The sequence below is a fragment of the Pyrenophora tritici-repentis genome, chromosome 6 (genome assembly GCF_003171515.1).
Source record: "Pyrenophora tritici-repentis strain M4 chromosome 6, whole genome shotgun sequence".
NCBI classification, from domain to species: Eukaryota; Fungi; Ascomycota; class Dothideomycetes; order Pleosporales; family Pleosporaceae; genus Pyrenophora; species Pyrenophora tritici-repentis.
The window spans coordinates 3,001,846-3,028,512 of record NC_089395.1 but is presented as its reverse complement, the minus strand read 5'-3'; the positions used below and the strand labels follow the sequence as shown (position 1 = coordinate 3,028,512).

The 26,667-nt window shown below is 46.5% G+C and overlaps 11 protein-coding genes across 11 annotated transcripts; 6 read left to right on the top strand and 5 right to left on the bottom strand.

Moving 5' to 3' along the window:
- Positions 1 to 325: 325 nt before the first annotated feature.
- On the top strand, positions 326 to 2,623 carry PtrM4_123820 (uncharacterized protein; the record flags this gene model as incomplete). Its single annotated transcript, XM_066108605.1, has 1 exon — positions 326 to 2,623. The coding sequence occupies one exon, from the start codon at positions 326 to 328 to the stop codon at positions 2,621 to 2,623; it is 2,298 nt and encodes a 765-aa protein (XP_065961790.1).
- Positions 2,624 to 3,008: 385 nt separating this feature from the next.
- On the top strand, positions 3,009 to 5,410 carry PtrM4_123810 (uncharacterized protein; the record flags this gene model as incomplete). Its single annotated transcript, XM_066108604.1, has 2 exons — positions 3,009 to 4,439; positions 4,496 to 5,410. The coding sequence occupies 2 exons, from the start codon at positions 3,009 to 3,011 to the stop codon at positions 5,408 to 5,410; spliced, it is 2,346 nt and encodes a 781-aa protein (XP_065961789.1).
- Positions 5,411 to 5,455: 45 nt separating this feature from the next.
- PtrM4_123800 (uncharacterized protein) lies at positions 5,456 to 6,718 on the top strand (the record flags this gene model as incomplete). Its single annotated transcript, XM_066108603.1, has 3 exons — positions 5,456 to 5,506; positions 5,553 to 6,069; positions 6,120 to 6,718. 3 exons carry the CDS (start codon positions 5,456 to 5,458, stop codon positions 6,716 to 6,718), a joined length of 1,167 nt encoding a protein of 388 aa, XP_065961788.1.
- Positions 6,719 to 7,568: 850 nt separating this feature from the next.
- On the bottom strand, positions 7,569 to 8,939 carry PtrM4_123790 (uncharacterized protein; the record flags this gene model as incomplete). Its single annotated transcript, XM_066108602.1, has 1 exon — positions 7,569 to 8,939. One exon carries the CDS (start codon positions 8,937 to 8,939, stop codon positions 7,569 to 7,571), a length of 1,371 nt encoding a protein of 456 aa, XP_065961787.1.
- Positions 8,940 to 11,204: 2,265 nt separating this feature from the next.
- On the top strand, positions 11,205 to 15,019 carry PtrM4_123780 (PIG-U multi-domain protein; the record flags this gene model as incomplete). Its single annotated transcript, XM_066108601.1, has 4 exons — positions 11,205 to 11,610; positions 12,636 to 12,660; positions 12,682 to 13,129; positions 13,190 to 15,019. 4 exons carry the CDS (start codon positions 11,205 to 11,207, stop codon positions 15,017 to 15,019), a joined length of 2,709 nt encoding a protein of 902 aa, XP_065961786.1.
- Positions 15,020 to 15,714: 695 nt separating this feature from the next.
- PtrM4_123770 (uncharacterized protein) lies at positions 15,715 to 17,250 on the bottom strand (the record flags this gene model as incomplete). Its single annotated transcript, XM_066108600.1, has 1 exon — positions 15,715 to 17,250. One exon carries the CDS (start codon positions 17,248 to 17,250, stop codon positions 15,715 to 15,717), a length of 1,536 nt encoding a protein of 511 aa, XP_065961785.1.
- A 1,370-nt stretch (positions 17,251 to 18,620) lies between these two features.
- PtrM4_123760 (uncharacterized protein) lies at positions 18,621 to 20,372 on the top strand (the record flags this gene model as incomplete). The annotated part of the gene is made up of 1 exon (XM_066108599.1): positions 18,621 to 20,372. The coding sequence occupies one exon, from the start codon at positions 18,621 to 18,623 to the stop codon at positions 20,370 to 20,372; it is 1,752 nt and encodes a 583-aa protein (XP_065961784.1).
- Positions 20,373 to 21,222: 850 nt separating this feature from the next.
- On the bottom strand, positions 21,223 to 22,374 carry PtrM4_123750 (uncharacterized protein; the record flags this gene model as incomplete). Its single annotated transcript, XM_066108598.1, has 2 exons — positions 21,223 to 21,945; positions 21,997 to 22,374. The coding sequence occupies 2 exons, from the start codon at positions 22,372 to 22,374 to the stop codon at positions 21,223 to 21,225; spliced, it is 1,101 nt and encodes a 366-aa protein (XP_065961783.1).
- Positions 22,375 to 24,218: 1,844 nt separating this feature from the next.
- PtrM4_123740 (uncharacterized protein) lies at positions 24,219 to 24,810 on the bottom strand (the record flags this gene model as incomplete). The annotated part of the gene is made up of 2 exons (XM_066108597.1): positions 24,219 to 24,504; positions 24,551 to 24,810. The coding sequence occupies 2 exons, from the start codon at positions 24,808 to 24,810 to the stop codon at positions 24,219 to 24,221; spliced, it is 546 nt and encodes a 181-aa protein (XP_065961782.1).
- Positions 24,811 to 24,888: 78 nt separating this feature from the next.
- On the bottom strand, positions 24,889 to 25,422 carry PtrM4_123730 (uncharacterized protein; the record flags this gene model as incomplete). Its single annotated transcript, XM_066108596.1, has 2 exons — positions 24,889 to 25,266; positions 25,312 to 25,422. The coding sequence occupies 2 exons, from the start codon at positions 25,420 to 25,422 to the stop codon at positions 24,889 to 24,891; spliced, it is 489 nt and encodes a 162-aa protein (XP_065961781.1).
- Positions 25,423 to 25,932: 510 nt separating this feature from the next.
- PtrM4_123720 (HHT1, Histones H3 and H4) lies at positions 25,933 to 26,505 on the top strand (the record flags this gene model as incomplete). Its single annotated transcript, XM_001935589.2, has 3 exons — positions 25,933 to 26,122; positions 26,171 to 26,353; positions 26,402 to 26,505. 3 exons carry the CDS (start codon positions 25,933 to 25,935, stop codon positions 26,503 to 26,505), a joined length of 477 nt encoding a protein of 158 aa, XP_001935624.1.
- Positions 26,506 to 26,667: the final 162 nt, after the last annotated feature.

The window sequence follows — 26,667 nt, the reverse complement described above, 5'->3', positions numbered from 1 at the left end:
TCCAAGTCAATCTCAACAAGAGCATTACAGCGACTGAGTCTACACTGCAACTTGCAGTTGAACCAGTGATCGGAATGGTCTGGTCTGACTTGGTCTTGGTCTGGTCTAGACCGCCAAGACTTGGTCTGGTCTGGCGATTTTTTGAGACCGTGGTCGGACCGGTCTAGATGATCGGACCGGTCCGGCTATAAATAGGTCCACGTGACTAGATCTTAGACTAATCTAGCCAGAAAATTTAGCACAATATGAGTCATTAAGATCAAGGTAAGTCTTCTACTTACATAGAACAATCAAGTCCTTAACAACCTACTTATATACTATTGTTATGGAGCCTTCAACACCAACCTCACCGTCCCCATCGAATATTATAAGACTAGATTTAACGTCTCTTACTCCATCTCCTATCCCCACGTCATCACCCACCCCTATACTATCACCCACTCCTATTCAATATCACGAATCTCCAGATGAGTTCGTGCAGGGCGGTATCACGTACGTGAAACGTGCAATAATTGCAAGGAAGGATTTCCGTCAAGGTACATCACACATCTGGAAGTACGGACTCCAATACATTCGAGATAGCGATAAGAAAGAGGTGTATTACTGCCATGAGTGCAGGGTTGGGAAGAGCAAGCAAGAGTTGTTTGTCATCAATGGCACTTCTAGGATCCGGAATCACCTGGAACAGAAGCACCAGATTGATCCCCAGAGTGGCATCAAGCGAAAGGGTTCTGTACGGAAGTCTATAATCGACCAGCAAAAGGATGGGGCTGCTTCCAGCATCTTTTTCTGGAAGGAGTCAGTAGAGAAGTTTAAAGAGCTTCTAATTCGTTGGATTGTGTACTGCCATATCGCCTTCTTTCAATTAGAGAACCAGTACTTTCGTGAACTACTCCTCTTTTTAAATCCGGCACTACTCAACCACCTCCCGAAGGCTGCGAAGACTATCCGAAGCTGGGTAATGAATGCATTCATATCGAAGAAGCAACAGCTTAGGGAGGACCTACACCATTCACGGAGTAGGATCTCTATCTCCTTTGATCTCTGGACTTCACCAAACCCTTACGCTATCCTAGGCGTCGTCGCTATGTGGATTGATACTACCGGCATGCGACGTGTTACCGCTTTAGGTATGCGACGTATATACGGCGAACATACTGGAGAGAATCTTGGATCGGTGGTCCTTGAATTGCTGGAAGAATACGACATTAGCGGAGATCAGATTGGATACTTTATGCTGGATAATGCCTCGGCAAATGATACCGCTGTTGAGTTTATACTCAAGGATCTCTGCCCATGGATGAAGTCAAAACAACGTCGTCATCGCCGGCTGCGTTGCTTGGGCCATGTCATCAACCTCTGTTGCCAGGCGTTCCTTATGGGGCGAAACTGTGAGAAGTATCTTGCGAAGCTGGAGAAGCATCATCAACGTGGCGACTATACGAAGGTGGAAGAGCTCTGGAAGAAGTTCGGATGTTTGGGTCGTCTTCACAACCTGGTGCGATACATCAGGCTTACTCCACAACGGCGTGAGGAGTTTGCTACAATTATTATCGGCGGAGATCTTTCGCAATTCGACGGGCTTGAGCTTATCCAGAACAACTCGACCCGCTGGAACTCATGGTTTTATTCGATTACACGTGCATTAAATGTTCGAGAACGTTTAGAGCTCTTCTCGGCTCGTCATGTACCTGGAAAGGGCTCCGTAGGGATCGCGAACTTTAAGCTTGATGGACAGCACTGGTTTGAGCTTGAAAAGATTGAACTCGCTCTCAAAGACTTCTATGCTGCAACTTTGCTTTCTGAAGGTAAGAAGACGTCACTTGCGGACTGGTTTTCAACTTTGGACTGCCTTCTCCGGGAGATAAGCGAGACGAAGGATCACTACCACGACATCCACACTGAGGACGATAACAACTTTACATGGAAGTACCTTCAAGGCTGCGCTGATGCTGCTTGGTTAAAGTGCGTTGAGTACTATAACAATCAGCAGCTGAATTGGCAAAATCGATTCCCTGAAGATACTGACCTTCCACCGGCATATTATGCGGCTCAAATCCTTGATCCATATCGCAAGTGGGGATGGTTCAGGCAAGAGTGGGTTCTTCATGGCGACGAAGAGAAGAAGAGGTGGTTTGAAAACGCACAATTAGCGGTGAAGCATCTCTGGGAGACAGAGTATAAGGGAAGGTACCCTGTCGAGATGCTGCCACCACCAGCCAGGAAGGAGAGAGATCCTGACCCAGCATTTGATCGCCAGCGGGAACATAAGCGCATTCGAATAGACGCTCCAGTTTCTACAACTGATTTGTATGAACAATACATCTCTACTGACCGGCTTCATAACGAAGAGGCAGGTTGCAATGAGGCTATTGCGTACTGGCTATCTCGCTACGACTCCCAACGAGATCTCGCTCGCTTCGCTCTAGACATGTTTGCGATCTCGCCTATGTCGGATGAATGCGAACGTCTTTTTAGTAGCGCGAAGCTTACTATCGTCGATCGCCGTGGTAGGCTGAAGGCAGATATTATAGAAGCGTGCGAGTGTCTCCGGGCCTGGTATGGAAAGCCCCAAGCTGAGGGGAACAGCGATATCGAGGATAGTGAGAACGAAGACGACTAGATTGACAGTCAGTAGTAAAACACATTTCCTCGGCTTCCTTCTTTGCTTCAGCCTCATTCTTGGCGGTCTTGTTGGTCGGACCGGTCTGGTCGGACCGGTCCTTATGTAAGCACCTGGTCTGGTCTGGTCTGTACCCTCAGACCAGACCAGACCAGACCATTCCGATCACTGAGTTGAACTTAAAGCTGATATAATTGCAATTCAAGAGCCATGGCTAACTACCAACGACAACTACGCAACAGCAAGATCCATAAATCACACTGCGTTTATCCAGATCTTACCAGTAACAAACCTACCCGTCCGCCCTAGGGTTCTATTTTATATATCTAGAACACTAGAAGCAGAGACATTCACCCAAAACGACTTCAAAATAGACCCAGACGCAATGGCTATTACAATAAAAGGTTCTAATTTCCAATTTAACCTATTTAACGTATACAACCAAACAAACGCCGAAGGGGAAAAAACACTGCCCAGAGCTATACTTAACACTAAGCTTCCGCCAAGTTCTATTTTAGTACTAGATAGCAACGAGCACCATCCATTGTGGGACCCGCTATGCCCAACGACGAGCCAAGGAGCACAGCCATTTATTGACTGGATTGAAGAACAAGATCTAGAGCTCCTAAACACACCAGGAGTAGGCACATTCTTCAGACCACACCTATCTAGAGAAACAGTCCTAGACCTCTCACTTGTCACTCCAGACTTGGCTAGCAAAGCTACGGACTGGCAGACTATACCTGAAACTGGATCAGATCACTACGGCCTCCTATTCTCCATCCAAACAAACGCAGACCTTGTAGAAAACCCGACAAACCAACCCAGATTTAATACTGCAAAGGCTAACTGGGACACCTTCAACAAAGAACTAGAAACGGCAATCCAAAACAGTCAAACCTTGCAAGATATGGACCAGATCAGTGATCCAAGAAAGGCAGACTTAATGGACCTCCTCCTCGGCAACAATACAGAGCTAGAGCAACAGCTAGAAGAGATTGGTAAAGCAATAACTCAAGCAATCCAAACTGCAGCAAACAAAGCTATCCCTATCACTAGACTTGGTCCAAAACCAAAAGCTTGGTGGAACAAAGAGCTGACAAAGCTACGACAAGACACTTCCCACTATAGAAGGATTTTTAAAGAAAAGCTCGAAACTACTGCGATACACGACGCCTACCTAGAGAAAAGAGACTTCCTACGTGCACGAAACACCTACAACAAGGCAATCAAAGACGCTAAAAGGAAACACTGGAATGAATTCCTAGAGAAGGAAGACCCGCAGTCAATCTACAAAGCCATGGCATATACAAAGGATAACAAAGTCGAAAGAATTCCACCTATACAAGGAGAAACATCATTCGACAAGAAATGCCAAGCGTTCCGCAACACGCTATTCCCACCACCGCCCATAACCGAAGCGCCCACATTCACCAACTACCAGGAAAAGAGATGGGATTGGCCAGCACTATCCACGACTGAACTAGAACGAGCATGCTCAAGTCAAGTCAAAAGTAGCACCCCAGGACCAGATGCAATAACACAAGACATAATCACAGCCGCGTACAAAGCTCAACCGCAAACAATGTTTAGAGCTTTCTCACTCCTATTCAACTATGGATACCACCCAAAATGCTGGAAACAAGCTACAGGAGCTGTTCTTAAAAAGGCATCAAAACCAGACTATTCAATCCCAAAAGCCTACAGAGTTATCACTCTATTAAGCTGTTTAGGAAAGATTAACGAGAGGATCACCGCAAGTAGGCTGAGCAATCTAGCAGAAATCACAGAGCTACTACACCCAACCCAAATTGGGGTAGACTCAAGAAATCTGCAATAGATGCAGCTATGCTACTCATCGACCAAATTCAGCACCAGAAACAGAAAGGCCAAATAACATCAACTATCTTCCTAGACGTAAAGGGAGCATTTGACCACGTCTCACACAATCAATTCCTGCGAACGCTTAAGAAGCTAGGCCTTCCAATTAGTCTTATCGCTTGGACAAAATCCTTCTTCTCAAACAGATCGCTAAGACTCTCCTTCGACAATAAGACACAAGAATTCTCCGAGATAATAGCTGGGATACCTCAAGGCAGCCCAGTGTCTCCAATCTTCTTTCTTATCTACACCAGAGACCTCTTCCCAGGACTACAAAGCTTCAACCTATCCTATATTGACGACCTATCTCTATCGACATCCTCAACATCGCTAAAGAAAAATGTCAAAATACTAGAACAGCAAGTCCGCCTACTATCTCACCGAGGGAAAAACTTAGCGATTATGTTCGATATAGCTAAGACAGAGCTCATCCACTTTACCGCCAAGAAAGAGAGAAAAGAGAGAAGCCTACAGCTTCCAGACAACACCATTGTAGAACCGAAAGACACAATCAAATGGCTAGGTATCCACATAGACAATAGACTGTCCTTCAAGGAACATATTGCTACACGCGTAAGCCAAGCAAGGAAAGCATTCTATAGACTAGGGAGACTAGCCAACATCGAAAGAGGACTCTCCCCAAAAGCAGTACGACAACTATACCTAGCATGCGTCACAAGCGTTGCAGACTACGGATCACAAATATACTGGAAGAACCAAAGCTACGCCACTAGCCTCCTACAATCACTGCACAACCTGGCGTGTAGAAAGATAATTGGAGTGTTTAGAACGTCACCATCCCTACCAACAAGCATTGAATCCGGACTTACGTCACCTGCAATTAGACTCAACACCAGACTCCGCAACAATCAATCGATTGACATGATTGATTCCTATATAGGTTAAAGAATTACTTCATTAGGCAGCCTTTAACCTAGATAGGAATCAATCATGCCGATCCGATTGATTGTTGCGGAGTCTGCTCAACACCAACAACCGAAAGTATGCGTCTAGAGCACACCAGCTATCCAGCAACCACCCAATCCAGAAAGCAATTACAAGGATCACAAATACAGACAAAGCTAGCTACAAAAAGCCAAACCAGCATAGACAACTATACACTATTGTTAAGTCAATCCCAGAGAGAGACAACAATAGCGTAGAAAAGATAATCCCATATAGGTTCAGACCATGGGAAAGTCTTAACTACAAGGTTACTGTATCAAAAAAGAGCAAAGAGGAAGAGGCAATTGCACACACGGATTATATCCTATCAAGGAGCGGAGATAACTTCACCGCAATCTACTCAGATGCCTCACAACACGACAAGGGAATAGGGATCGGCGTAGGTGTAGTAGCGTACAGCTCCACCCACGAAGAAACCTTTTCTCAAAAGACAAACATTGGATGCTCCCAACTAGTCTACAACGGTGAACTAGAGGGGATAGCACAGGCATTTGAACACGCGGCTACAGTGGCACAAGAAGGCCAAGAGATCTACGTATACGCAGACAACCAAGCAGCAATCCATAGGCTTAACAACCTATCGGACAACCCGGACAACAGTGGCTACTAAGATGCATCAGAGCTGCAAAGAGAATAACGACAAAGAAAGCATCGATCCACCTGCAGTGGGCCCCAGGACATAACGACGTCAAGGGCAACGAAAAAGCCGACACGCTAGCAAAGGAAGCAGCTAAAGAGAGACCAACAACATCGACCACAGCGAGCCTAGCCTACTTAGGCACAGAAATCAACAAAATACAAAAAACAGAACAACTGATGGAGTACAAGAGGTATACCGACAGGCCCACCAAAAACAGAAGCTCCTACTCAAGGATCTTCAAGCTCAACACACATACAACAATCAAAGTCCCGAAGGGAACACCAAGAGAAATCTCGAGCGCGTTCTACTCACTCAAGCTAGGACATGGATACTTCAACTCCTACCTTAAGAGATTCAACAAGAGAGACTGCAATCTATGTATATGCTACAAACCACAAACACCACAGCATCTACTTCTAGATTGCAAACAGTACAAAACACATCGAAATACACTCAAAGAAGCAATACCACACAGACCCATCACCCTCCCACTCCTCCTCCAAACAAAGACAGGCATCAAAGCTACTCTAGCCTTTATTGCAAGTACTAGGATTGGCACGAGAAAATGGCACCTTGGGCAAACCACCGAACAGACAGACACTGTATAAAACTACAAAAACAATATTTCCTTATCTAAAAGAGCCCGCTGCTACATCTCTTTCTATTCACCACACTGCTCTTTAGCACCCGCGCCAATGGAAGACTAGCTCTGAAATTGGAGTACGCAAAACACCACCCAAATTGTACAAGACCCATAGAAACTCCACAACGACCATCATACATAGAACGGCTTAGCCAAAGTCCTACATAGTCACCGACTGATACAGGACTCTAATGGAAATATAATAATATAATAATAATACCGCCCCTAACAATTCCTTTCCTACTCTACCTCCCACCAAAAACACCCCTAATAACCCTTAAACTGAATCGGCTCTAAAACAATCGTAATCGCTTCTTTTACACTTCCCCCCTCCCCTCACCAACATCTCCCTATATTTTCCTCGCTTCGCCCATTATCCGCCCCTTTGCATATTCCCTATCCATTCCCCTACCATCCTAATTCCCTACCTCACTACTCTACCTCCCTAAACTCCTGTTGCCGCTGCTGTATTCACCTCCGCCACCCGCCTTGTCGCTCCTGCTCCTGCTCCTGCTGCTCCAACCCTCCCTGCCCCTCCTCATCTCTCCTCTCCACCACATCCATCCTTCCCCTCTCTCTCTTCTGTTCCTCTCTCTTCTTTCCTTTCCTCTTCATCTATTTCTATCTCTCCTTATTTTTAATCTAATTTACTCCCTTTTATCACTTAATCTATATAACATCTACTAAATACCCTAACATGATCCATGGGCGAGCGGCGCACACGGGCGAGCGGCGCACCCCACCAACTTTTGCAACTTTAAAGCGATGCATCTCAACAACGCGATAATATTATTGCTAGATATTGATACAGTAGATTACTCTATATTAATAGTATCAGTCTTGCATGTGCGCGAGTTGTGCCCAGTCTCCTTGCACCTAGTGCAGCGCCTTTGAGCCCGCTGGCTGAGGCCTGATCGCGCTCCTCCTTGACGCTCTTCATGAGCAATCTGCTGGTCAGCCTCATTTTGAGCCAGTATATCCTCTCCAGCTCCCTTTGTGAGTACTCCATGCTTCTGTATACGCCTTTTAGAGCGCCGCCTACGCTCTGAGGCTGCGCTATTGGCCTTCTCAAGACTAGAGATCCGATCGCGCATCAGCTCAGCAGAGAGCATCATCACCTCGGCGCCCTTCTTTAGCTGGTCAATCGCCATAATAATTGAAGCTGGTGATGAGCTCTTGTGCTGGCGCACGCGCTCACGTATTAGGCTTGACTGAGCCTCAAGCTCACGCGCGTTGCTCGGCGTTTGAGCTACCCAGGGAGCCTCTGGCAGAGCTGCTGGAGGAGTAGGTGTACGCAGTTGTACATCTACCTTTGATAGAACAGCCTCTGGTTGTAGAGGAACAAGGCCTGCGCCGCGGAAGGCTGAGCAGATATTGGCTGGCGTGAACGCTTGATCAAATGCTGCCTTGAACGCTGGCAGAAACTCTAGCTTGGTGATGTGGTTGATGTGGTTGCGCATAAGGCTCTCCACCTCACGGCTGTACGCGCGCTTCAATGGCGAGAAGCAGCCAACATCAAGTGGCTGGAGTAGGTGAGATGAGTGAGGAGGCATACAGAGCGTATGGATATTGTTCTCCTTGCAGAGCTCCTGGAACTCTAGAGATTGGTGGCTCTTATGGCCATCAATAATAAGCAGGCGACGCGCGCCTACACTACGAGCCTGCGTGTGAGCGTTGAAGTGCTTTAGCCACTCAACTCCAAGCTCATTATTCGTCCAGCCATTATCGCTGACTGCGATCGCCCAGTCGCGTGGGATCTCAGCTTCCTTATACCAGGCTGATAGGTAGTACTGGCCAGCGAAGATGAGGAACGGTGGGACTGACCAGCCAGCAGCGCTGATAGCAGCGATCAGCGTTACCCACTCGCGATTGCCTGGCTGAATACTCTTCGGCCTGCCTCTCCTCTCTGCTCCTGTTATAACTAGCTGCGTTGTAATCTTGCCCATCATAAAGCCAGCTTCATCAAAGTTGTAGACGTCCTCATCGCAGATACCTAGCTCAGCCTTTGTCTCTTCTACAAGCTTAAACCACCTCTTTATTAATGTTGCATCCTCACAAAGAGCTCTCTGCCTATCGTACGCTTGGTTGAAACACGTCCGAAGACTGTCTGTACGCTTAACAAAGGTAGATGGCCAGTTGACTCCAACCTGCTCTCCACCACGCGCAGCCAGCAGCTTATCAGCCATATCACGTACAGCTGTGTAGGTAGGCGCAAATCCACGCAGATCTAGCTGAAGTATATAGCTAATAATCACCTCCTCTTCTCTCTGGGTAAGCTTCCTTGAGTTGGGCGGGCAATCGCGTCGGGCAGGTATACCAGCGCGTCGGCGGCGGAGCGTTGTTTCGGCTACGTTGTAGACTACTGCAGCAGTACGGGTACCTTGGATCTGGTGCGCATTAATAGATGAGATAGCAAGCTGAATATCTGCTTCATTTGATAGTAATTGAGTAGCGCTGCGTTGAGCCATTGTAGATTAAGATCAGTAAGGTGAGTAAAGTTGGTGGGGTGCGCCGCTCGCCCGTGTGCGCCGCTCGCCCATGGATCATGTTAACTCGGAAACTTTTCCTATTGCCACTATATCTTCTCTCTTCTTCCCTTTACCTCGGCCTATACCCTTCTCTGCAATAACCTCTGTTGTTTATTGTTCTCCTCTATTATAAACGGCTGACTCTAATAAAACTCTCTTATTAACCTATTCGTTTCTGTACACCCTAACCCCTACTTGCTCTAAAACTGTCTTACGAATCCCTCTATTAAATTTACTTTAACTCTCTGTTCTACTAACCTCCTATCTATCCCTATGCTACTCTATTCTTGCTTCCCTATACTAATCCTAACAACCTTACTATAAATACCCTCGAAACTAACAATCTTGTTGAGAAGATGTAAGGTTCAGTCCAGGTCGGCGGGGATGAGGCTCGTGGAAGTAAGCCCGAGCAGAAGGACCGACGCGGAATGATGATCTGTCATGTAAATCCCCAGATCATCATGATAATAAGAAGACAGAACAACAGCTCTTAGTGTAGTTCAATCCAATACGTGGTGACCTAACATACCTCTACTCGGTTCCCTATGGTAGTCATACCACCAGAGGAGACCTTGTTCCAATAAATCTTTTATATCTGCTGTCTAATCTCCTCCGTATCTATTATCTTCTTATTGCTTGTATACACACGTTATACCATTCGCTATACTAAACACAACCTAAATACTTCTTCAACTATCTCCTTTGCCTACTGCCTCTTAGTTCTCTAATACTATTGTATCTTGTGTCGGCTCTGTCCTTCGCCTACCGCCGTCTATATACCGCATCGCATTATCTACTACCCTATATACCTCTATCACTATTCTGCGTCGGTAAACTTAAACTCTACCTACTGTATGCACGTCCAACACGGCCTGTGAGGGACGTCAATAGTTGAGATGACCGTATCTGTATTAAGTACTAAGTGAGATATTGCGTGCAGGTTCGAAGACCTGCGCGGGTCGAACTTTGGTGTTCGGCTGTGGCCTTCGCTTAAGGCGCACGGGCCACCTCGCTTACTAGAGGTCGCGGGTTTGATCCATGACACGGCCTGCCTCGTCTTACTACTGTTGCTTAAATACCCACTATGCATTATTGTACTGTACCTTAACTCTATCCTTATCCTTATTACTACTGCTGTTCTTGCTACTCTCTCTTTACTTGCTCTATATTTTTCTTTACTTCTCTTTCTATTTTCTTTACTTCTCCTTCTTTCTCTTTATCTTTTGCTTCTTATGTCCTTCTCTATAAACTTCCTTATCTTTCTCTCTCTTTCTTCTTCTACCTATCTTCTATTCCCTCTACTATACTCCTCTTAAATTATATCGGGTTTTTTTTATTCTTCTTTCTTTTCTAACATCTCTTTTTAATATTATTGAAACATAATCTCTTATATCTTTTTTATTTATATCTTCTTCTTATTACTCTACTTTTATATAAACTTAATCTTTTCTTCTATCTTCTTATTAATGTATTCCTAACAACTTTCTCTGTCTTCTACTACAATCCTAATCCTTGAATCCTACTTGATTCTATGCTTGATTTCTTTCTCAAACACTATCTAATCTATACTACAAACTATACCTGTTTTACCTACCTTATCTATCGATTATGAATCTCACCCACTTTGTACTCTCTCTTTTCGAATCTTTCTTTTCTTTGCTTTATACCTGCATACTTATTTTTATTATAAATAACTCTTCTTTAAACTTTTGCTCTTACCGTACCCTTACTGTGCTTATTACTCTTACTACTGTTACTATCTTTGCCTCTATTATAATTACTCTTGCTTCTACCACGGCTACGGCTGCTATTCTTGTAGCTTTTCCTTCTATCGCGACTATCACTCTTACTGTCTATTCAATTACGGTTACGGGTTCTACTATTGCAACTCCCGCTGTTCCTGCCGTCCTTGCTGCTTTTAACATGCTCGTTATTACTCCTACGGCTACTACTACACCTGTGTTTACTGCCGCTTCTACAAATATCGCCACTGCGGCCCCTACGCTTCCTATTCTTGCTATCCACTCCGTCCTTGCTGCTCTCGCCATTCCAGCTGCTCCTGCTGTCCTCGCTGCTCCTGCTCTCGCTAATTACGCTCCTACTATTTCCGCCCTTACTGCTCTTACTCCTGCAGCTTTTACTCTTAATGCGCCTACTCCTACGGTTACTGCTCTTATTGCTGCTACTCTTAATGCTCTAGCTCTCACTGCTATTGCTCTCGCTACTCTCGCTATTCTTGCTACTACTACTGTCCCTGCTGTCGCCAACCTCGCTTCTATCGCTATCCTCACTGCGACCGCTCTCCCTGCTCCTACTATTTTCGCTGCTTGTAACACCCTCGTTGCTGCCGCCTTTAAAGCTCCTACCCTTGCTACTCCTGCTATTCTTACTGCTCCTGCTCCTACGGCTCTTACTTCTACGTCCTGCTCTTGCTACTCTTACTCCTGCCGCTCTTACTCCTCCGCATTCCGCAATCCTCCCTATTACTGCTTCTGCTCTCGCCACTTCCTCTATCTCTACTATCCCCGTCCTTCTTGCTGCTCTCCCTTTCCCCGCTGTTCCCGCTGTCTCTACTGCTCTCTAGACTCCGCAACAATCAATTCAATCCGGTCACTCTCCTAGACCCACTTACCTATCTAGGTAGGGCTTAAACTCCTATAGGTAACTACTAGGCTTAAAGCGGTAATCAATCAATCCAATCTGAACCTTCTAGGACCCACTTAATTGATTGTTGCGGACTGTGCTGCTCTCTTCTGCCCCTTACCTCCTACGCCTCCTCCACCTGCGGTAACTGCGGTTTCGGCGGCCGCTACGCCTCATCTTGTCGCTGCTCCTACTACCCTCGCTGCTTTCGATTTCCTTGCTGCTCTTAATATCTTCGCTATTAATCCTACGGCTTCTGCTCTCCCTGCTCCTGATACTCTTACTATCTCTGCTGTCCTTACTTTGTCCCCTGTCCTTATAACTTGCACTGCTCTTAATATTCTTATTACTACTCCTACTACCCCTGCACCTGTTGCCGCTTCTGCCCCTGCTATCCTTGCTGCTTATAATATCCTTACTTCTACCTCTTACCTCCTACACCTTATATACACCTCCGGCTACTGCTATTGCTACTGCTACTCTCCTACTTTCACTGTCCTCGCTGTCCTCGTTGTCCTCGCTGCTTGCGCTGTCCCAGTGATCGGAATGGTCTGGTCTGACTTGGTCTTGGTCTGGTCTAGACCGCCAAGACTTGGTCTGGTCTGGCGATTTTTTGAGACCGTGGTCGGACCGGTCTAGATGATCGGACCGGTCCGGCTATAAATAGGTCCACGTGACTAGATCTTAGACTAATCTAGCCAGAAAATTTAGCACAATATGAGTCATTAAGATCAAGGTAAGTCTTCTACTTACATAGAACAATCAAGTCCTTAACAACCTACTTATATACTATTGTTATGGAGCCTTCAACACCAACCTCACCGTCCCCATCGAATATTATAAGACTAGATTTAACGTCTCTTACTCCATCTCCTATCCCCACGTCATCACCCACCCCTATACTATCACCCACTCCTATTCAATATCACGAATCTCCAGATGAGTTCGTGCAGGGCGGTATCACGTACGTGAAACGTGCAATAATTGCAAGGAAGGATTTCCGTCAAGGTACATCACACATCTGGAAGTACGGACTCCAATACATTCGAGATAGCGATAAGAAAGAGGTGTATTACTGCCATGAGTGCAGGGTTGGGAAGAGCAAGCAAGAGTTGTTTGTCATCAATGGCACTTCTAGGATCCGGAATCACCTGGAACAGAAGCACCAGATTGATCCCCAGAGTGGCATCAAGCGAAAGGGTTCTGTACGGAAGTCTATAATCGACCAGCAAAAGGATGGGGCTGCTTCCAGCACCTTTTTCTAGAAGGAGTCAGTAGAGAAGTTTAAAGAGCTTCTAATTCGTTGGATTGTGTACTGCCATATCGCCTTCTTTCAATTAGAGAACCAGTACTTTCGTGAACTACTCCTCTTTTTAAATCCGGCACTACTCAACCACCTCCCGAAGGCTGCGAAGACTATCCGAAGCTGGGTAATGAATGCATTCATATCGAAGAAGCAACAGCTTAGGGAGGACCTACACCATTCACGGAGTAGGATCTCTATCTCCTTTGATCTCTGGACTTCACCAAACCCTTACGCTATCCTAGGCGTCGTCGCTATGTGGATTGATACTACCGGCATGCGACGTGTTACCGCTTTAGGTATGCGACGTATATACGGCGAACATACTGGAGAGAATCTTGGATCGGTGGTCCTTGAATTGCTGGAAGAATACGACATTAGCGGAGATCAGATTGGATACTTTATGCTGGATAATGCCTCGGCAAATGATACCGCTGTTGAGTTTATACTCAAGGATCTCTGCCCATGGATGAAGTCAAAACAACGTCGTCATCGCCGGCTGCGTTGCTTGGGCCATGTCATCAACCTCTGTTGCCAGGCGTTCCTTATGGGGCGAAACTGTGAGAAGTATCTTGCGAAGCTGGAGAAGCATCATCAACGTGGCGACTATACGAAGGTGGAAGAGCTCTGGAAGAAGTTCGGATGTTTGGGTCGTCTTCACAACCTGGTGCGATACATCAGGCTTACTCCACAACGGCGTGAGGAGTTTGCTACAATTATTATCGGCGGAGATCTTTCGCAATTCGACGGGCTTGAGCTTATCCAGAACAACTCGACCCGCTGGAACTCATGGTTTTATTCGATTACACGTGCATTAAATGTTCGAGAACGTTTAGAGCTCTTCTCGGCTCGTCATGTACCTGGAAAGGGCTCCGTAGGGATCGCGAACTTTAAGCTTGATGGACAGCACTGGTTTGAGCTTGAAAAGATTGAACTCGCTCTCAAAGACTTCTATGCTGCAACTTTGCTTTCTGAAGGTAAGAAGACGTCACTTGCGGACTGGTTTTCAACTTTGGACTGCCTTCTCCGGGAGATAAGCGAGACGAAGGATCACTACCACGACATCCACACTGAGGACGATAACAACTTTACATGGAAGTACCTTCAAGGCTGCGCTGATGCTGCTTGGTTAAAGTGCGTTGAGTACTATAACAATCAGCAGCTGAATTGGCAAAATCGATTCCCTGAAGATACTGACCTTCCACCGGCATATTATGCGGCTCAAATCCTTGATCCATATCGCAAGTGGGGATGGTTCAGGCAAGAGTGGGTTCTTCATGGCGACGAAGAGAAGAAGAGGTGGTTTGAAAACGCACAATTAGCGGTGAAGCATCTCTGGGAGACAGAGTATAAGGGAAGGTACCCTGTCGAGATGCTGCCACCACCAGCCAGGAAGGAGAGAGATCCTGACCCAGCATTTGATCGCCAGCGGGAACATAAGCGCATTCGAATAGACGCTCCAGTTTCTACAACTGATTTGTATGAACAATACATCTCTACTGACCGGCTTCATAACGAAGAGGCAGGTTGCAATGAGGCTATTGCGTACTGGCTATCTCGCTACGACTCCCAACGAGATCTCGCTCGCTTCGCTCTAGACATGTTTGCGATCTCGCCTATGTCGGATGAATGCGAACGTCTTTTTAGTAGCGCGAAGCTTACTATCGTCGATCGCCGTGGTAGGCTGAAGGCAGATATTATAGAAGCGTGCGAGTGTCTCCGGGCCTGGTATGGAAAGCCCCAAGCTGAGGGGAACAGCGATATCGAGGATAGTGAGAACGAAGACGACTAGATTGACAGTCAGTAGTAAAACACATTTCCTCGGCTTCCTTCTTTGCTTCAGCCTCATTCTTGGCGGTCTTGTTGGTCGGACCGGTCTGGTCGGACCGGTCCTTATGTAAGCACCTGGTCTGGTCTGGTCTGTACCCTCAGACCAGACCAGACCAGACCATTCCGATCACTGCGCTGTCCTTGCTACCCTTACTGCCCTTAATATCCTCGCTGTTCCCGCCGTCTTTGCAATCGCTATAATTAACTTAATTGTTAATTCCCTTGCCGTTCGCGCCTTTCTTGTGTTGCCCTTGTTGCTCTTACTAACCCTGCAATTATCGCAATTACCTTAATTACCTTCATTGCCTCTATCCTCGCGGTTACACATCCTCCTCTTGCTACTCTTGCTACTCTTACTACTCTTACTACTCTTACTACTCTTACTACTCTTACTACTCTTACTACTCTTGCTATTTCTACTATCCCTGCCGTCCTTGCTCCTCTCGCCTTCTCCGCTGCTCTCGCTTTGCCCGATATCCCCCTCTGCAGTGATCGGAATGGTCTGGTCTGGTCTGGTCTGAGGGTACAGACCAGACCAGACCAGGTGCTTACATAAGGACCGGTCCGACCAGACCGGTCCGACCAACAAGACCGCCAAGAATGAGGCTGAAGCAAAGAAGGAAGCCGAGGAAATGTGTTTTACTACTGACTGTCAATCTAGTCGTCTTCGTTCTCACTATCCTCGATATCGCTGTTCCCCTCAGCTTGGGGCTTTCCATACCAGGCCCGGAGACACTCGCACGCTTCTATAATATCTGCCTTCAGCCTACCACGGCGATCGACGATAGTAAGCTTCGCGCTACTAAAAAGACGTTCGCATTCATCCGACATAGGCGAGATCGCAAACATGTCTAGAGCGAAGCGAGCGAGATCTCGTTGGGAGTCGTAGCGAGATAGCCAGTACGCAATAGCCTCATTGCAACCTGCCTCTTCGTTATGAAGCCGGTCAGTAGAGATGTATTGTTCATACAAATCAGTTGTAGAAACTGGAGCGTCTATTCGAATGCGCTTATGTTCCCGCTGGCGATCAAATGCTGGGTCAGGATCTCTCTCCTTCCTGGCTGGTGGTGGCAGCATCTCGACAGGGTACCTTCCCTTATACTCTGTCTCCCAGAGATGCTTCACCGCTAATTGTGCGTTTTCAAACCACCTCTTCTTCTCTTCGTCGCCATGAAGAACCCACTCTTGCCTGAACCATCCCCACTTGCGATATGGATCAAGGATTTGAGCCGCATAATATGCCGGTGGAAGGTCAGTATCTTCAGGGAATCGATTTTGCCAATTCAGCTGCTGATTGTTATAGTACTCAACGCACTTTAACCAAGCAGCATCAGCGCAGCCTTGAAGGTACTTCCATGTAAAGTTGTTATCGTCCTCAGTGTGGATGTCGTGGTAGTGATCCTTCGTCTCGCTTATCTCCCGGAGAAGGCAGTCCAAAGTTGAAAACCAGTCCGCAAGTGACGTCTTCTTACCTTCAGAAAGCAAAGTTGCAGCATAGAAGTCTTTGAGAGCGAGTTCAATCTTTTCAAGCTCAAACCAGTGCTGTCCATCAAGCTTAAAGTTCGCGATCCCTACGGAGCCCTTTCCAGGTACATGACGAGCCGAGAAGAGCTCTAAACGTTCTCGAACATTTAATGCACGTGTAATCGAATAAAACCATGAGTTCCAGCGGGTCGAGTTGTTCTGGATAAGCTCAAGCCCGTCGAATTGCGAAAGATCTCCGCCGATAATAATTGTAGCAAACTCCTCACGCCGTTGTGGAGTAAGCCTGATGTATCGCACCAGGTTGTGAAGACGACCCAAACATCCGAACTTCTTCCAGAGCTCTTCCACCTTCGTATAGTCGCCACGTTGATGATGCTTCTCCAGCTTCGCAAGATACTTCTCACAGTTTCGCCCCATAAGGAACGCCTGGCAACAGAGGTTGATGACATGGCCCAAGCAACGCAGCCGGCGATGACGACGTTGTTTTGACTTCATCCATGGGCAGAGATCCTTGAGTATAAACTCAACAGCGGTATCATTTGCCGAGGCATTATCCAGCATAAAGTATCCAATCTGATCTCCGCTAATGTCGTATTCTTCCAGCAATTCAAGGACCACCGATCCAAGATTCTCTCCAGTATGTTCGCCGTATATACGTCGCATACCTAAAGCGGTAACACGTCGCATGCCGGTAGTATCAATCCACATAGCGACGACGCCTAGGATAGCGTAAGGGTTTGGTGAAGTCCAGAGATCAAAGGAGATAGAGATCCTACTCCGTGAATGGTGTAGGTCCTCCCTAAGCTGTTGCTTCTTCGATATGAATGCATTCATTACCCAGCTTCGGATAGTCTTCGCAGCCTTCGGGAGGTGGTTGAGTAGTGCCGGATTTAAAAAGAGGAGTAGTTCACGAAAGTACTGGTTCTCTAATTGAAAGAAGGCGATATGGCAGTACACAATCCAACGAATTAGAAGCTCTTTAAACTTCTCTACCAGAGATGTCAACAAGCAAGTCAAGCTGGCTTGATTCTTATCGATTGCAGATCACAGACCATTCTCTGGGACGTGCCACTGTGCACGAGCCTCTATATTGTCTGTGATCTGCAATCGATAAGAATCAAGCCAGCTTGACTTGCTTGTTGACATCTCTGTTCTCTACTGACTCCTTCCAGAAAAAGATGCTGGAAGCAGCCCCATCCTTTTGCTGGTCGATTATAGACTTCCGTACAGAACCCTTTCGCTTGATGCCACTCTGGGGATCAATCTGGTGCTTCTGTTCCAGGTGATTCCGGATCCTAGAAGTGCCATTGATGACAAACAACTCTTGCTTGCTCTTCCCAACCCTGCACTCATGGCAGTAATACACCTCTTTCTTATCGCTATCTCGAATGTATTGGAGTCCGTACTTCCAGATGTGTGATGTACCTTGACGGAAATCCTTCCTTGCAATTATTGCACGTTTCACGTACGTGATACCGCCCTGCACGAACTCATCTGGAGATTCGTGATATTGAATAGGAGTGGGTGATAGTATAGGGGTGGGTGATGACGTGGGGATAGGAGATGGAGTAAGAGACGTTAAATCTAGTCTTATAATATTCGATGGGGACGGTGAGGTTGGTGTTGAAGGCTCCATAACAATAGTATATAAGTAGGTTGTTAAGGACTTGATTGTTCTATGTAAGTAGAAGACTTACCTTGATCTTAATGACTCATATTGTGCTAAATTTTCTGGCTAGATTAGTCTAAGATCTAGTCACGTGGACCTATTTATAGCCGGACCGGTCCGATCATCTAGACCGGTCCGACCACGGTCTCAAAAAATCGCCAGACCAGACCAAGTCTTGGCGGTCTAGACCAGACCAAGACCAAGTCAGACCAGACCATTCCGATCACTGCATGGTGTACAGACTGGCGCACAGCGCGAACATGGTCTATCCGCAGGCGTTCCACGCGAACAATGCGATGCCGGAGGCTACGGCCTACAATCCGAAGAGACTGCCTACGGGAAACAAGGTCTTGACACTAGCTACGGCAAACAAGGTCTCGCGAGTGGTATCCTCCATCCGGAACACAGGATGTTGAAGGAGCCATGGGCAGCCGCCTTTATGGCAGGCACCAAGGCAGGAAACGTTCAAAACTTGGCAGGAGAGCGACTGGACAAGGCAAAGCTTGAGCGTATGATGCGAAACGGCAAGAAGCCTCATCGCAGCCAGCTGCCACCGCCTCCCCAAGCGAACGGCCTGCGAGAGGATCACGAGTTGTTCTATTTTTTCAAAGAGGCTGAGATTACACATCTCCATAGCCACAAGGAAACCAGATCCTGGTCAGAGGTCCCGGCGAAGACGGCTCGGAAGACCGACCAGCAGGTACTGGACTCAATGTGGGTATACACCTACAAATTTGACAAGCACCATCGATTCCAGAAGTGTAAGGCGCGATTGGTAGTGCGTGGAGACCAGCAACGAAATGTCACCGCACAAGAAACCTACGCTGCTACACTGGCCGGAAGATCGTTTCGGATGCTAGTGTCGATTGCGGCCCGGTTTGACCTAGAGCTGAAGCAATACGACGTATCGAACGCCTTCGTCAACGCAGATATTGATCGAACAGTGTACATGCGGATGCCCCCAGGATACAGGAAGCAGGGAACAATACTGCAACTAAACAAAGCGCTGTACGGCCTACGGATCTCGCCATTGCTCTGGCAAAGACACTTCACTGCCTTCCTTCTAGAAATCGGGTTCTCGCCAGTTCCCCACGAACCTTGCTGCATGATCCGAGACGGAGTGTTCATCTTCTTTTATGTTGATGACATTATCCTTGCCTCTTCGAAACGGCACGCGGAAGTAGCTCGGAAAGTGGAAGAGGAACTGAAACAGCGATACAACCTGACCGGAGGAAAGGATTTGCAGTGGTTTTTAGGAGTAGAAGTTATACGGGACCGAGAGAAGCGAAAGATCTGGCTGTCACAGAAAGCTTATGTTGAGAAGATTGCACGGCTGGCAACGAACAAGGACCAACGACACAACACACCAATGGCTAGAGTCGAACTAGTTGCACGTGAGGGTTTGGCGACTCCTGGAGAGATTAACTTGTATCAACGCAAGATTGGATCGTTACTCTTCGCCGCCGTCAACACCCGACCCGATGTCGCATTCCCAGTATCACGACTCGCCCGGTTCCTCACAAACCCTGGTCCACTACATCAAGAAGCCGCTGACCGAGTGCTGTTGTACCTGGAGTCAACCAAGCTTCTATCCTTATCATTCGGAGGAGACGACCAATTGGTAGTAGCTAGCGATGCATCCTTTGCGGACAACACCGCGGATCGCAAGAGCTCCCAAGGGTACGTTATCAAGCTATTTGGAGGACTGATCGCATGGAGGGCGAACAAACAAGATACCATCACGACATCTACGACCGAAGCAGAACTCCTCGCGCTATCGCAAGTGGCTAAGGAGTCCATGTTTGTGCGGATGCTGCTAGAGGAGCTTCGGGTAGAGTTGACGGAGAAGACAATTACGATACAGTGCGATAATACGCAGACGATCCGGCTGATCAACGAGGAGATCTCTCAGCTGACGACGAAACTCCGTCACGTGGACATCCACAATCACTGGCTGAGGCAAGAGGCAAAGCGAAAGTCTATCAGAGTCGTGTATGTACCGTCTGGCGAAATGCTCGCCGATGGTTTCACGAAGACCCTGCCTGCCAACAACTGGCCCCAGTTCTTGACGCAGGTCGGACTGGTTGAAGTGAAGGAACGAGACGTAGAGGAAGCAGATCCAGAGGAAATTCTGGAGAAGATGGAAAGTCTTGTTATATAGTCCGGTATGAATGTCGCAAAGACCACTCCACCTCAGGCTGCCGAGGAGCGCCGAGCTGAGGGGGTGTGTCAGATTGAGGCGAGGTTTTGCTCCATGATCGAGCCGATGGTGGTTGGGGAAGGACATGAGACCCCCAAACCAGGGCTAGCGCCGGGACTTAGCACTGCCAAGCCCGAGGCGAGGCCACCTCCCACAGACAGAGCCGTAGACAGACACAGAGAATACACACTTGATCCCATCCATAAAAATCTGACACCAGGATTGTCAGAAACTCACGTGATCTATCCTAGAGAGGTGCTCGAACCTCCTTCTTCTCCTATTAACGCCTACTAAATATCCTCTTGCTTCTGCCTATTAAGCTAATTAAGAAGCCCTTCTCATCTATATTATATATATCTTGAGCCTTAAGGTGGTATTTAGTGATCTTTTAGTGCAGTAGCTCGAAGTAGAGTCTATACTTTAACTTAGAATTAGCTAGGTGGCGCGTACGATCTATGGCGCTGGTCTACTTTAAGATGAGATGGATCTTGTGTCTTGTCAGATTTTTTATGGATGGGATCAAGTGTGTATTGTCTGTGTCTGTCTACGGCTCTGTCTGTGGGAGGTACGCTGGCAAATGGGTTGGGTATACCCAGTCTTGGGTTGGGGTTGGGTTGGGGTCGCACAGACCATGGGTTAGGGCTGGGCTGGGGTCGCACAGACCAAGTGGTAGGGTTGGGCTTGGGTTGGGCTGGGTTGGGTTGGGGTTGGGTTATATTTTTTGGGTACTTTAACGGAACAACACTTAATTAAGATAATGTGTACACGTTGATGATATAGTAGATACATAAAACGAGATATATTAACACAGCTAATTATCACGGTAGCGCTGAGGACGCTGGCGCTTTCGAGGTGGCAATTGACGCTCCTCCTGGACCTCTTCCTCCGACTCTTCTTCTGTAGTCTGGTTCTCCTCATCTATATCGAAGGTATGCTCTAACGAGGCTGGAAGCTCAAAAAGATCATTAACCTCGTCAATTGGCTCTCCATCCTCCCCTAATTGAGCAACTAGGTAGTCTAGACCCTGTTCTTCCTCTTGAGATATTGTATCCTTAAGAACCATTATCTGCTGTATTGTCCGGGCAGATAGTCGGTGCCTCCGACTACCAATAACATCCTTAGCAACATTGAAAACTCTTTCAACCCCAACCTGAGCAATTGGTATTGCTAGTATATCCTTCGCCACTTGGGATAGTCGTGGGTAGGTAGGCTCGTTCGTCTTCCACCACTCTAGAATATCGAAAGAGTCATCTGTCATTACACAGGCAGTACTAAGGTAGGACTCTCCTTCTTGGCGGGTTGGGCCAGTTGTCTTGTCTGATTCTACTAGTGAAGAGTTCTGGGAAGAAAAGCTGTTTAACGCTGATGTAGGGGGAGGAGCTGGCTTTCTGAACCACTCATTCCCAAGTGACCTCCTTTTGACTATGCTAGAGCCTGGGGTTGAACCTCTCCCGTCCGTATTATCATAACGATCAAGGTAAGCAAGAAATTGGCCTCGGTAGAGATGCTTGTACTGTGGCTCCCATGAATCGTCCTATAAGCGTAATTAGAGCGTGACTGTGATAAATAGCTGTGATAATCATACTTCATATGCTGTAAGCTTCTGCGTTGGATCAAGGATAGTGGCACAATTAAACAAGAACCCACGTTCTGCGTCTGTCTTCGAATAGTACTTGCTCAGTTTTAGACGACCCCTGTCAGCTGCAGCTCGTACTACGTCTAGCCATTCCCTATCATCTTGATTTTCTTCATCCTCATCTAGGTCCTCTGACATTTTGTCCAAGAAATCAAACAGTCGATTGTACATTAACCAAATATACTGAATCTGGGGCTTCTCGTTCTGGCTGAGGAAGCTAGTTGCCGTTTTAAACCGTTTAAGCATCTCAGTAACGAGTTCGAGATGATGCCACTCAGTCGAAGATAAGCGGAGGCGTTTAAGATCCCGGAAATCAATCTCAGCCATTTGATTGTTGTCTAGAGAGCTATCCAGGTGACTACCTGGCCTTAGCAAGATTTCTTGTTTAAGCCATTCATCAATATATTTTTGGATTTTGAGCGCGCGCTCTAACATGTCGTATGTTGAGTTCCATCGGGTTTTCACGTCGCGGATAACAGATAATCGCTCCTTTGGCGGTAGATGTTGTTGTACCGCAATAAACCGCTCAAAGCGTTGAGGTGATACGTCAATAGCGATACAAATCGCCCTTATCTAGTCTATTATTAGTATGTGATAAATGAATGTGTTAAAAGCGAAATACCTTGCGAAGGGAATTTGGGACTGAAATATGCGTCTCAATGTCCTGTATATGACGTCTCTGTAGGGTATCCCTTGCTCCTAACTCTGTAGTTGCTGCTAGCCGAAGGTGTTGGATAATATCCTGGACAACGAGGTTGATAATATGGGCAAGGCAAGGGATAGTGTTTTCTCTGGCACTCCACTGAATGTCGACTTCTTGGAGTTTAGACTGGAGAGTGCGAGCAAGTACGCTATTGTTACTAGCGTTATCACAAGTAATAGCTAGAAGCTGGGTTTTGGTCTTTGTATCCAGAAGAATATGCAGTACCTCGTCTGCCATAGAAGTACCGGTGTGCCTGCCGCGCATAGGGAGAAAGTCAAGTAGCTTTTCCTGAAGTTTCCAGTCTTTGTTAATGTAGTAACCCTTTACCGCAAGAAAGCAGAGGTGATTAGCTGCAGACCAGGCATCTAAGGCGATTGAGATCTTTGTTGATTTTCCAAGATCTCGAAGGATAGACCTTTTTGCTTCCTCATGTTGACTCTTGAATATCGTCTTGAATTTACAACGACTAATTATCACAGTATCTGGTCGAAGGAACCGAAGAAATCGATGGAAAGATGGTCGTTCAACTGTTCGGAATGACCAGTTGCTGTCGATTACTACCCGTACAAGCTCCTTTTCAAAGGTAGTAGTAGTGTAAGCTGGTATTGATGAAGTACTGTTTCTTTGTTGACGTTGGGATAGAGTAGAGGCCGATAAGTCTGCCTCATTATGAATAGGAGTAAGGACATTTCGACAGCTTTTTGTTTTAAGATGAGTAATAAGGTGCTTTGTCCCAATACCACCTAGATTTGGATGCTGGAGTGCAAGACTACAGTTGTAGCAGAACACGTAGGGGTGGCCAGTTCGAAGCTCAGCAGCTTCTCCAAATCGTAACCATACTGTGCCATAGCGAGTAGGAGAGTTCCATCGTGGGTTATCATTTTTAGGGTTTATACCCCAGCTAGTATTACTCCACGACGCTGTCCATGTCCCTAAGATCTCACTTACACTATAATCTTGCAGAAAACGATTATTTGGATATTTCACTAATCCAATCGTTCTCCTGTCACCCCCCTTTGTAACCTGTGGAGAATTGATTTTTAAACAGTTGAGGTCCTCCGGAAATTCAATATTAGTAGGATTAGGCATAAGCTCAATAGACTGTGCAGCTATGTCCATCGCTTCTAGAAAGTAGTAGAATAAGGCATTAATAGTAGTAGCACACAATAGGAAAAAGTTGAGAAGTTTAAGTTTGGATGTAGGACTCAAGGCTTCTCACGCTCCTCTCAGCTTTGCTTGCGCTATGACGCCTGTAATTTAACTTGAAACCTTGGCATATTACTAGCGGAATATCATTTTTAATGCCTCATAGTAAACACAGAGATCGTCAGGAGTGCACGGATATTAATCTGCATAAATGACAGATCACAATCTTAAGTTAAGATTATATGGCGCAATAATCCGTGTTAATTAGTTGTGATAACTGCTTACTATCCCTCAATGCTTGAAAGTGTCTTAGCCTAAAACTCTAATTATCAGACTCAGAAGCGGCATCAGAATCCGGAAACCCCTCAAACTCAGAGTCCTCAGATTCCTCAGACTCCTCAAGCGCTGCCTGCTTCTGTACAGCAGCCCACTGGTCGTCATCCTCGTACTCGTCTTCAAGTGAATTGAAATGCTCCTCAAGATCAGAGTCATAGTCAACCTCTTCTTCACACTCATCGCTATCGTCACCTTTAACGTACGGCTTATCACCCTCCAGCTCAATATCAGCGTCACCAAGTAAGTCGAGAATGCTAGGTGGCTCCCGTTGCCTTATTATATTAGTATCTCTGTGATAAAAGGATGTGATAAACTTACTGCCAGTCATTATCAGTTACGACTTTCATCTCATCAGGTGTAAGTTCCTCCACGAACTTCTCAAACTCTCTCTTAGCCTCCTTGCTCTCAAAGTCGTTGTTGTTAAGCTTTGCTAATCCTTCTTGATAGGTCTTTCGAAGAATCTTTTGCAAAACACCACCTGAGCCGTAAATTCTTGCTATTCCTCTACCACTAATGTCATGGGTGGGCTTGTCATCTTTGCTAAGCACTTTCGCAATCGTGATCTCGTGTTTTCTCATATCCACCTGCTTAGTGATCGCATCCCATTTACGATGCACATGAGTTAGGTTTGTCTCTAGCCATTCAGCTATAGTCTATTAGCAGATGTCTATGATAAACAGCTGTGATAACTTACCAGACTTTTTCTGGGTAAACCGCTTCTCTGAAAGTATATCCCACTCTTTCTCTAGCAGCTTAGCCTGTCGAGCACTATTTGCTAATTTATACTTAGGCTGTTGCAAAAGCGATTTCTTCAGTTGGTACTTCGCGGAGCGGTCGGCTGTTCTAACGCTTTCAAGTACCTTCTCCTCTTTATCGAAAAGAGCTTTGCGTTCACGTTGAGCAATAGCACGGGCGCTACCACTCAGAGAGCCAGTATAGGGGACGCTCAAATTGATAGGTCGGCCTTTTCGTGAACCCCCACTACCTCTTTGATCTAAGATACCGTCAATCTCGTCAGCTTCACACGCAAATCCCTGCTTATATTAGCATAAGCTGTGATAAATGGCTGTGATTATTACATCGGTAAGCTGCTCCCACTCATCTTGTTCGAACCCAGGCGGAGGTTCAAGTTTGATGGCTGGAACTAGGCCTTCAGGTACGTCGCCGACTTGCTCTTTCGCGACAGGCATGGCGGGGACTGTGATAATGCGCTGTTGTAAATGGGGTGTTTTCAATGTAGTAGAGAGAGTTATTAGGTGTTGGAAGTTACTGGGCGTCAGGGGCTGGAGAAATGGGTAGACAGCATTATGCTCACCTAGAAATGGTCCGTGCGCTGCTGCCTGCGCTAGCGCGAAAACGCGGAAATTACCCAAAATGATCAACACATCGATGATTCCTTCATTTTTGGGCTGCACGCATGCGCGAGCTCGGCGTTTATCACAGCAGTTTAACACGTTTGTATGATATGCTCGCTACTGATTTTGCAACAGAAATGGTTGTATGCGATCGTGAAACAGCAAATTACGTCATGCAGTCCGTGCGCTGCTGCCTTTACTAGTGCGGAAATCGGGAAATTGCCGTCGCCCAAACTTTCCAGCTACCTAACTCTTTCAGCCTACTACTTTCTTAATTGTCGACCACATTTATCACAGTAATCAATCACATACGTCGCCTACGTTCATCATCTACTCTACTACGCAATGGCAAGGACAAAACCACGGCCTAAGGTCACCGGTAAAGCCGGCCGGGGTGGTCCTGATGGCAAGACAGTTACTGGCGGCAAGCCGGCTCAGAAGGCCCTTGCTAGTAAGGCTAGACGTCAAGTAGCAGGAAAGTCTACGCGAAAGGCACCTGTAGCTGTTAAGAAGAAGCGCAAGTTTAAGGCCGGCAGTAGGTTATCACAGTCGTTTATCACAGCTATTTTCTAATTTAGCTTAGCTGTCGCATTACGGGAAATCAAGAGATACCAGAGAGGTTTTGAACTACTCTTGCGAAAACTCCCCTTTTCCCGCGTAGTGCGCGAATTTGCACAGGTGCACAAGGCCGATATCCGCTTTCAACGATCTGCAATCGAAGCTCTTCAGGAAGCTACAGAAGCTTTCTTAGTTGGTTATTTTGAGGGTATAGTCTATCTACCCTATACTATTTTTCATTTAATAACTTTTATAGACTGCAACATCAATGCTATTCACGCAAAGAGGGTTACTATTCAAGAGAAGGATTCTCAATTGGCTAGGCGCTACTTTGCGCGCGAGTTACTAGCTTTTCTCTAGATTATAAGATATATCTAGATACACTTGCTTAAATGCTAGCTGGCGAAGCCTCTGTATATTATAAATGAAACTAGTTAATGCTACACTGTGTTAATCTACTGTGATACTATATAAACTTTTCTTTTATTGAAATCTATATTATACATCTTGCAATTTTTTTAC